This window comes from Ruditapes philippinarum, unplaced genomic scaffold (genome assembly GCF_026571515.1).
Source record: "Ruditapes philippinarum isolate M1 unplaced genomic scaffold, ASM2657151v2 ctg1722_1_1_1_1, whole genome shotgun sequence".
Lineage (NCBI taxonomy): Eukaryota > Metazoa > Mollusca > Bivalvia > Venerida > Veneridae > Ruditapes > Ruditapes philippinarum.
Window position 1 is genome coordinate 176,173 of NW_026859735.1, and position 11,529 is coordinate 187,701.

The 11,529-nt window shown below is 34.0% G+C and overlaps 1 protein-coding gene across 2 annotated transcripts in view; it reads left to right on the forward strand.

Annotated features, from left to right (window-relative positions):
- Window positions 1–7,490, forward strand: part of LOC132757719 (guanine nucleotide-binding protein G(o) subunit alpha) — a 36,381-nt gene extending 28,891 nt beyond the window's left edge. For both annotated transcript variants that reach the window (XM_060749086.1, XM_060749087.1), the window contains exon 8: window positions 390–7,490. In XM_060749086.1, coding sequence (XP_060605069.1) covers window positions 390–577 — 188 coding nt within the window. In that variant the 3' untranslated portion in view covers window positions 578–7,490. The remainder of the gene's footprint in view (window positions 1–389) is intronic.
- Window positions 7,491–11,529: the final 4,039 nt, after the last annotated feature.

The window sequence follows — 11,529 nt, forward strand, 5'->3', positions numbered from 1 at the left end:
ATCATTTTCAAGCGTAAATTAAAAGAAAATATAACATTGAGAATGCATATAGTTATAATGTACATGTATATTTATTTTTGATATTGTGTGATGAAAATAACAACACAGTCAAAACTGGTGTAATCTTATGTTTCAAAATGTAATGTAATATGGTATAATACTGTTTTAATAGAAGTACGGTTTCTATTTATTATTTGGGACATAATGTTATATAATGCCATTCTTTTGTTCAGTCACGTGTTGCATTATGAATACGATGTTCTCGTGTTTTTAAAGTGCCCGGCTCCTCACTTGACTGTGCTAGTTCACTTATTGAATATACATGCATATGTTTTGAAAACAAATTGCATATAATTTCAAATTTTGTTCTTTCTCTCCAAAAATCACAGGCAAGAATACCTACGAAGAAGCGGCTGCCTACATCCAGGCCCAGTTTGAAGCGAAGAACAAAAGTTCAACGAAAGAAATTTACTGTCACCAGACGTGCGCCACTGATACAAACAACATTCAGTTTGTATTTGACGCGGTTACTGATGTAATTATAGCTAACAATCTTCGAGGATGCGGCTTGTATTAGAGATTCTGACCCCATTCGTCAGGGTCAAAGTATGTGGGAAATATTGATTGGATTTCAGATTATGTGTGCTAAACTGAGTAATGTCGTCTGTTATTCACCATTTGAAACGGTTCGCTGGTTAAAATTTGAAACTGTGGTAACAAGATGAAAATTCGAAACCGCGGTTTTCATATAAAACGTTGATAAATGTGACCTTTGACATCAGTGTTAGCATTCAACTGACCGTGAATCAACCAAGACTGGTTGTTAAATGCTTGTTTTTTAACAACACATTTATAGGTGATTTAAAATTCACTGTCATGGCCTTGAGAAGTTGAAAAAGTGCGGTCCATGATTTCTTGGATTTATAACAGGCATCCTTAATTGGAAGGGAGTGCGAGCTCCATAACGTAATTTTTATATATGGTGGTGTTATGATGCTTCTTGTGACCAAATATTTATTTGTGATGTCTGACCATGTATAGTAGCGCGCCCATTTCCGGTACATTTGTATCCGGGCATTTTGCTGTTAAGCTACTATAAATAGATTTATTGATTTTATTGCGAAATGTCGAAGACTTCTCGTGTCGCAAGTTGTTGTGTATTTATTTATCATAATAATTGTGCGAGTGTTCATGCCACATCGTGTCATTAGTAGAAATTTGGGAGTCGCGTGCATGTTATATGAAAAAAGATATTGTCTTTGTATTTTTCTATAATTTTGATCAATATGAGTGAGTGAGGAAGCCTATATAGATCTAGTTTTAAAAATTATTATTTTGCAGTTTATAATCGGCAACATAGATCTACCTACTGTGCATCAGCGCTTCGTCATGTGACATCTTTAATTCTGATTATTTTTAAAGACCTATAATGGACGACATAACATTAAATATTTATCAACTACCCGCATAAGATTTGATGTACTTAAAAACTGCCAAACAAATAAAATAACATAACGAAAATCACGAACGCTGTGAACTTCGAAAGTACTTGGCACATATATGTGTTTACAAAATCATAAATAAGAACATGTTTCCGTTAACTAATAACTACCAAAAATTCAAATGAAAATTTAAACAAATAGGTGAGCAGTATCTTTGTACCAGAATCAGGAACAAAACGATCTAATAAGCCCAGCCAAAGTATCAAGAGCAGGTACATACATGTATTAACAAAGTAGTCCCAATTTGGATGTCACATCATTTCATACTGTAAAGTAGAATTCAATTTAGATTTCAAAATTATGTATATCGAATTCTTATATATCACAAATATTAATATTTTGATTGGTATTTCATTTTGGTATTCCTTGTCCTTAGGTCGTAACATAAATTCTTTAGTCTTTCAGTATGTTTGCATGGCAAGGATTTATAGGATTAAGATCTGCTTTGAGGTCATTGTACGATCCTTAATTGGCCCTTTTGATATGAAAAATTTAATGAACTGAAAAAACAACTGACTGTTCACAAAGATCAACAAAACTTAGAATTGGGGAAAAACTTAACAAAAGCTGTTAAATTGTTTCATCAGATACAGTACATTCAATATGAAGTTTTTTCTAATAAGACAGTAGACCTTAATGAAAAATTGCTACGCCTTTGTAGTCAAAGGAACGCGTTGCCATCGTGCAAAAAGGCATGTAAATTTACTTTACAACTGACGTGCAGTACTCAGCGACCATGTGATATAACCGGTTTTTGCAAATAAATGTACATTTTTTCTAGTGCATTTAATGCAATGTATGCCTACCTATGAGCAAATAGTGCTTACAGTTAAGACACTTGAAAGAAGGAGCTTAACTTTGGAACGCCAATTTTAGGACAGTGGTAATTCTCGTTGCATTTTTTAGCTTTGTAAAGAGGATACGAAATCTGTTTTGAATCTAAAACTATCATGAAGCCCAGACTTTGATGTTTTATAAATGAAAGGCTATTTCTTGTGCTTAATGTTGTATACATGTGTGTTAGATTTTAAACTCGATGAGTGGACAGTTAAGTAGTATAAAAGTGTGATGATATTTCAAACTTTGTAAAAGTATACATGTAATAAATATTTGTACATGTGTACCTGTTTTAATAGCTTAAATGTTGCGAATGATTTTATAAATCATCTTTTTACATATGGTGTATCTATTGAATTAATTATTTGATGTTATGGTAGAAGTAAAGGGACCCCCGAAAGGTCTGTAGCACAAGTTTAACCTAGTACTCAAATGTTTTATAAATGCATATGAATATAAATGGTTAAAGGATTTTTTAAAACAGAATATTATTACATTGATAACATTGCTCGAAAATGATCACATTGTTCTAAAATAAGTCACCGGTCACGTGAGGTGATTGGACCATGGGCCATCTTTTCCATCGTTTCATCCACGAAATTTTCGTGCAAGTGTTAAAATATACTCTACTTATTTATACACGTTGTAAGTAAATAACAAAAATCGTTTCAGTTCAGTGTTGTTTCTATATGGTTTATTATATGGACACATCAACTTTTCAAGAAGGGTGTGTTTCTAATGAAAAATGTGTCGTTTTCACGTGATGTGTGACATGTGCAAAAAAACATGCAAAGGCTGAAAATATAAAATAAACATAAATGTACTTCTTTGACCACGACCCATTTTATGCAAATTTACCATTTAACCAGGAAATAACAGGAAAATATAGAAGAATAGTATCCAAGTCTGGGTGATTTATTACGGAAACACAATTGGTGCATGTTTACTCTGCATAGTATGTGAGCCGATACATTTCCAAAGTTATTAATATAGCATTGAATTTAACCAAAATATTTCAGAAAAAGAAAGTGCTAGTCTGGACTTGTGAGGTTATTTCGTGACTCACATAAATTGCCTATCTTATAACTGATAATGCAAACATGTTCTGATATAAATGGCTTGTTTTATCTAACATCTTCATAATTATTTGCTTTGAGACCTGAAATATAAAGGAATAATTGATTATTATTTATTCAGTACATATTAATTGTTTTAAATTAAACCGACACAAGGTTTCTATGTTTTGGACACTACGACGCCGACATGATTCCATATAAAATCTGATTGGTTTATTACCGAAAATCAAAATTTGAAATGGACCAATCGTAGATAACAATTTTCAGACTGGTTTTCAAAATTTGGTTTTATCAATCTTAGAAACACTTTCAGATACATTGACCCAGTCTCGCCAACTGCTGAGTTACAATTGCCTTAGTCAGTAATTTCTATTCCATTTTTCACTTCAGTGATTGGGTCATGCGTTTCAAGTATTTAGTGGTGTTTGTTCATATACAAATTCATATTTGTTTTGGTTATAAAAATAGAACTTAATGTATCTACGTCATTTCCGTGTCACGTGACAATTTTTTTAAAATAGTCTAAGGGCGCGTTAGCTGAGAAGATATTCTATTCTAAAATAATCTAGATATAAAAATGGCCGAGTATCCGTACTTAAACTGCTCTACTTGTGTGTTCATTTTCGTGTATAACGTTGGTTTTAACCAGAAACATATGTTTTTCCATTTTTTTCTGCTCATCTTTTCAAGAGTTTAGTGATTTAAATTATTTGATCATATTTAGATATTAAAATAGACAGACATATTAATAAATATAATTGTTTACAAACATGCTTATAAATATGTTCCAATATTTATGTTTAATTCTACATTATAATATATTTATTTATTTAAAAATGTGCAATATCTAGTTAATGTTTAATTAATTTTATATTAGTACCTGGCCTATCCTTTACATGGGTCATGTTCTTTATTATTTTTAATGGACGTGGACACTTTGTTTGTCCGTTATAGCGCGATACCTCTGAAAGCTTCAGGACAATAATTACTATAAAGGCATATTATGTCTTGGGAACGAATAGGATTTTCATTCTCAGGCAGTTAAATGATGGTTTCAGATCAAGTTAATGCTAATTACCTGAAGAAAATAGTGCTGGATGTGAAATTATTTGTCAGAAAAGTAGCATAATTTAAGCAAAGCAGTATTTTGACTTTCATTCAAAATTCTGAATCATAATAATTGTACTAATTGCCAAAAAGCAACAGAAGCAAATAATTGGCAGGTGTGTAACCTTTTGGATATATTATTATGGGACATAAGAAATAATTAGCTTCTGAGAATTAAACATAAAACATATCGGGGCATAATGGGCCTTTAAATTAAACTTCATTAGAAAGAGAAATAATGAAATTAACTTCTTTAAAAGATTATGTCATTGAGTTAATTTATAAGCATTTTGTGTTTTTGAAAACAAGCACCAACAATTTAAATATGAAAAGAATTGTTTAGATAGTTATAGAGCTTTATATAAGAACAGCCATGAAAAGATTTCTGATTTGTCCTGCCTGATCTATGTTTGTTCTACTAAGGTTTCAATTTAAAATTTATCTCTTTTTTTCTTTTCATTTTGTATTTGGTATATGAAGCCTTGGAGATGCGCTGTATTTTGTATAGGAATACGTCTATTTTTGTTTGACCCGTAGACTGCCGGCGGCAACTGGTCCTACCCATTGGACCAGTCCGTCTGATCATGGTCTGAACTGTTTTGGTCAATGTTATGAAATTTTCCCTAAAAATGATGAATGGTTTTGTCCAAATTGAAAGATGGGCAAGTCCATTTAACATATTTAGCGTGGCAAGGATTAAAAGAAGCTCAAATGACTTTATATTTAATGAATTTTATTTTATTCCTAGTCTTTTGTTCATTTACACTTCATATATTGTGTTTGTTGCTGTTAAAAACCTGACACAAACAAAAATACAAGACTTTTAATCTCATCGCTGAAAACAAAGTTTCATTTGATTTTCTGATACAAATTTCAAAAGGCCAAAATGCTGAACTATATGTAAAGATTTTCATGTAGATATGATACTTTTCTATGCCATAAAGTACAAACTTCATCATTTTTTATTTATATTCTTATATTTGTGTTCATGTAAATATGTTCGTACAACTATTGATAAAATAAAAATTGCTTTTCCAACATATTCGGACATTCGTATTTCCAACAAGTTTGTTTCGTGTTGTTTTTTTTTAATTTTACACATTAATAAATTCCATGAATAATTGCAAACTCAATATTTTTTTCTGTACCATAAATTCGACATTTGAAATGAAAAGGTGGAACAACTTATAGGAGGAAAAAAAGAAATTAGATTTTTCATGAGATTAGATTTATTATGTAGGACACTTCTCTATCTATAGTTAAATACATTTGTAACACATTTTTACAAAGACAGAGAAGAAAACAATAAACTTATGAAAAAAAAGAAAGTTGCCATCCTACATTTTGAGTTATCTGCCCATTAAAATGAGAGGGTTTTTTTTGTAAATTCTTTTTTCATGTCTCTAAGGCACAATACATATTAGGATTAGGTTTTATGAATGTGAATTGTTTAAAGGTGTATTTAGACAACAAATTGCATGATTTGAAATGTTTTTTTATAATGTATCAGTAAATATTTATAAACTTGTATATCTGATGGTGGAGTTTTGAATTTCTAAGTTAGTAACCTACTTAAGCATATACTTCGCATACTAAAATAGTTTATATTGTATATTAAAATTTACTTTGAATACTAAAATTTGTATGCATTGTATGTAAGATTTACTCCGCTTTACTGAAATAGTATGCATTGTATTTTATGTTTACTTTGCATGCTAAATTAGTATGCGTTTTAGAAGATTTAAGCTTTACAGATAAATGTTTCTTAAATGTGCATACTAAAATAGTAAGCAAAAGCATACTAAAACAGTATGCTTAAAATATTTTTTAAAAATCTTTGCATAAATATATGTAACGTACTGTACATGAAATTTACTTTGTATACTATTTTTGGTGTGGAATCTTTTTGATGAAAAAAAAACAAAAACAACAAATTTTTATTAAGAACATAGATAGCAAGCGAGATAAATAAACTTTATTTTGCATGAAAATAGTATGCTCTGTATGTTAAATTTTACTTTGCATACTATTTTCAGTTTGTACTCTTTTTTTTATAAAATACATTTTGCATACTAAAACAGTTTACACTATTCGTTTAAAAATATTGTACATGAATTTAGTATGTACTGTACTATTTTGTATTTACTTTGCATACTAATGTAGTATGCAAACATATTTGGGGAGAATAGTCACTTTGCATACTGAAATAGTATGCATAGTATATTAAAATATTACTTTGCATGAAAATAGTATGCGTTGTATTTTTTACATTACACTGCATACTTATTCAATATACGTTGTATGTGAGGTCAATAAATTCTGTAAAGGTTATATATTAACTTATTTATGTACTTTAAGGGCAGTACATATGCCAGTATAGAAAAAAACTTAACTTGTAAATTTGTACAATAGGTGTGCTTTCATTTGTCTACATGTTCTATTTCATAATTATTGTGTGTAATGTATTCTTATGAAAAACAGATAATATTGCTTTACCTTAGTCGACTTTTTTTGATTCGTACATGTGCTCTACAAGTAAGTCCACGCGTATGAATGCATTTGTTATCTGTGAAACTTATGACCGTTTTTACTCTGGTGTTATTATTTAAGCTAAGTCTTAAGTGACGCTTTGAATCTGCATCCACACTTGTACATGCTTTATGTGAACAAAATTGATATTTAGATGTAACTATTATCAGTAACTTAATTTATCATGTACGCTAACATGTGTATATTTCAGTTCTCTAAAAATCCATTCTGTATATCTGACGTCATCGCAAATGATGTCATTCATGGTTTCCATGGCAATGCGATGACGTTTCAGCGCGTTGCCATGGTGATCACCATCAATATCAGACCAGCTGATACAATGTATGTTTATATGAACAAATTATGTCTGTGACTGTTATTGTCTATCTATCTCTAACATTAACTTGAAATAAAAACTTAGCATTTTATGAAAAAAAAATCATGTCTTGGGTTTTCCTTTACAAAGTACTTATGTGATTGGCTATAGTGTTCATCGTCATTCGAAGTCCGTAGCTTTACAAACCTTATGAATAACCCCACTTAAACCATCCTAAAACGTGTGGTAGATTAGAAATGGTTCTTAAATGGTCCATACATGGAGATACATCGATGATCTTCCGTCACCAATAAAGCTAGAAAGTTTTGACATCACCACTTCTGTGTTGTGCGACGTTAAGCCTAACGAGTAAAACCAAGAAAGGGTGGTCTGCTACAAAACATCGGTAAAAAGGTAAAAATTGCTCACCCATATGGTCTCTTTATCGGTGGCGAGGGTAAACAAACGCAAACACACACACGTACAAAGTAGATCAGGAGGTTTTTAATATTGAATTAAATCTGTCAGAAATTAGAAACCCCAAGGCTTAAATAATTTGTATGAAGCATTGCTTTGTATTCCACTAGTCATATGAATCATTCCCTCAAGAGTCAAAATTGATGAACCTGTCCATACACTTATTATAGTTATATATACACAAACTTTTACATCCTCTAATTGTCTAATGATGGTCTTTCCACCCGTTAATACACAAAAAGCAGCTTTCGCTGCCAAATATGAAAATTAACCCCGGACGTGTCACCAGCCATGCCTTTAAAATAGCTCTTAGTAGTATGCAATTTCCACCGACATGAATTGTTAGCCATAAGTAGGACACAGTATAGCGGTCTATGAGCACCTTAACACGTGACAATAATGAAGAAGGTTAACCCTGATAAGGGTTGTTGGTGCCAAGCAAAGGACCTGTCTTAAGCCTAGGTCACAAATAAGAAAATGCCGCCGGGCGGCGTCTGTTTCTCCAAAAAATCGCAATATCGGTCGGCGTCCGTCCGGCGGCAGTGACTATCGGACGGCAGCAGCTGAAAATGTTGCTCATCGGGCGGGCGCCTTCGAGTTTTAAGTAATACTTAAAAGCTAACGGCGGCCGGACGATAATTTTTGGGGTCACTGAGTATAAATATCATCGAGCGGACATCGCTCGGTCGCCGGGCGGCGACCGGGCGATGATTTTTTGATCGGGCGATTTTTTGTTTTACTAAAACACCGTCCGATTTAAAAGGCGTCCGGGCGGACATCGGCCGGGCCCCGCCCAGTGCCTGAATAGAGACAAGTAGTCAAACGATTATCGCCCGGTACCCGGACGATTCATATACAGGCACCGGGCGGTCATCGTTTTGTCATCCGGCGACCGGGCTGCTTGTGTTTGTTGTTATTTCAGCTTGAAGAAGTTGTAATTGCCTCAAAAATATATTTGTGAATTTCTTTTGAATACTAGTAAACATGAATTTTTTCTTCAATGTCCATGCGAATGTCTGATTGATTTTCGCCTTCCACGGCCTCGATACTGGCCGTTGGTGACTCGGTGTCAACAACACGGACCATCTCCTTGGCCTTCCCCTTGGCTTTGGTAGCTGACTTCTTTGCTGGCATAATTACAACTGGCTGATTTATAAAGGATGTCATTAAATGTAAAGTCATTGTCGCCCGGCGCCCGCGCGACAACCGTCCGATTCACTTTTAAATCGCACAGGCGCGGTACAGACATCGGGCGGCGACCGCCCGATCCGTTCAATTCCTTCTGTAAAATCCATTCGGCAAAAAATCGCCCGACGACTGTTTCATTCATGACCATGCAAGGTATCAGATTTAAAATCGCCCGGCGTCCACGACATCAAAAAATCTGCCGATTTTACAAAAATCGTTTAATCGCACGGCGCCCGTTTTATTTGTGACCTAGGCATTACAAGCCGTCACTGCACACAAGGGTTTACGCACTCTAGTACTCTTCCTCGTCATTTCTGTTTACTCTGTCGGGATGATCTCCTCGGCTTCAGTCAGTCAGCTGGTTCGTAGAGTGCGAGAGTAGCTTAAATCCTAAAAACAGTGTTGTGGTGGTTTGACATCTAGTTCTGCCTTCTATGTGCAAACACAGCGCTAGGATCTTAACCAATTTACAGGTTTTTGTTGAAACAAAGTCGAGCCGAGCTCTTGATATTCTGCCGATTCACAGGTGCCTCTTCATCACGTGTACGTGACGATGGATAGGAGAATCTTGTCTGAAACAACATCACCTGTAGCAAAAATATTTTTATGCCCCCACAATGTGGGAGCATATAGCGTTGCACATGTCCGTCCGTCCGTCAGTCCGTACGTCTGTCCGTCCGTCCGTACGTCCCGAAATCTTGTGAACGCAACTCCTCTTAAACCGGATGGCAGATTTTGCTTAAACTTACAGGGATGAACAACCTTAATGTGTAGATGGTAGTAAAGGAAGGAATTTTCGCTGCGACCAAATTTAACAGAATTATGGCCCTTTGTTGATTTTTTCACTATATACTATGTAGAAATTTTGTGAACGCAACTCCTCTTAAACCGGATGGCAGATTTTGCTTAAACTTACAGGGATGAACAACCTTAATGTGTAGATGGTAGTAAAGGAAGGAATTTTCGCTGCGACCAAATTTAACAGAATTATGGCCCTTTGTTGATTTTTTCACTATATAATATGTAGAAATTTTGTGAACGCAACTCCTCTTAAACCGGATGGCAGATTTTGCTTAAAATTACAGGAATGAACAATCTTAATGTGTAGATGGTAGTAAAGGAAGGAATTTTTGCTGCGACCAAATTTAACAGAATTATGGCCCTTTGTTGATTTTTTTCACTATATAATATGTAGAAATTTTGTGAATGCAACTTCTCTTAAACCGGATGGCAGATTTTGCTTAAACTTACAGGGATTAACAACCTTAATGTGTAGGTGGTAGTAAAGGAAGGAATTTTTGCTGTGACCAAATTAAACAGAATTATGGCCCTTTGTTGATTTTTTCACTATATACTATGTGGAAATTTTGTGAATGCAACTCCTCTTCTATTAAACCGGATGGCAGATTTTGCTTAAACTTCCAAGGATTAACAACCTTAATGTGTAGATGGTAGTAAAGGAAGGAATTTTTGCTGCGACCAAATTTAACAGAATTATGGCCCTTTGTTGATTTTTAGTTTTCAACTTGTGGCACATGTAGTCCAAAAAATGTTTGACCTAGAGTCATAAGATTGACAGAACAGTGGCGTGTGGGGGCATCCGTGTCCTATGGACACATTTCTAGTTTAACATATTTTTAAGCTCGATTGCGAATCAAGTTCTTGCAACTTAAATTAAACATTTTCGAGTCCTCTTCCTGGAACCAGCCAGTACTGGTGTCATAATTATAAAGAAACATAGTCGCGACCCGATGACCCGATTTGGGCTTCACCCCTTGATTCATTGGTTGAGAGGATGACACCTTAATCACTGTGTTCTAATACCTGGCTCTATCCTAGTGGCAAAAGGGAAATTCATGGTCCGTACCAGCAAAGTATGGGTTTAGGCCCAAATCTGTATGCAGAAAGGCATAATTATAATTTGCAAGGATCTGTTGTTTTGGAACTTTTAAATTTCTCTTTCATTTATTGAGAAATGCGATGCATGATATGTTGGATTCTTTTGTTCCCCGTTACCGCCAGTAGCTTCAAATTAATCATTTGAATCATCAGTCTAGGACATACTGACTATGTAAATGCATGTGCGTAGATATGGATTCTAACCGGCAAACCCGAGATCGCATGCACTCATGCTCTAAATATTTAGCTTAGCGAGTAAATTATATGTTTCTCTGGTAATCTTCCGTAAGCGATTTTCATTGTCTGTGGTATAAAACTTTTTAACTTTTACTAGTGTTATATCAATACTGTCATGTAATGTATTTCTAGTTGCGCAGGTACCAAGATAATCTGTATTTAAATTAACCCCTTACCAAGGGATAATCATTACTAAAACATTTACTTACATGCAGTAAACGACTAACAGAATGGTTGAATTACATGGGTGGTATTCTAGAACAAACTTGTGTTTTTCAACTTTCACCAATAGAATATCTGGAGCAGTTTTAACCATACCAAAAGGAAAATTTTCTAAATGGCTTTAAAAAGCCATGACGAA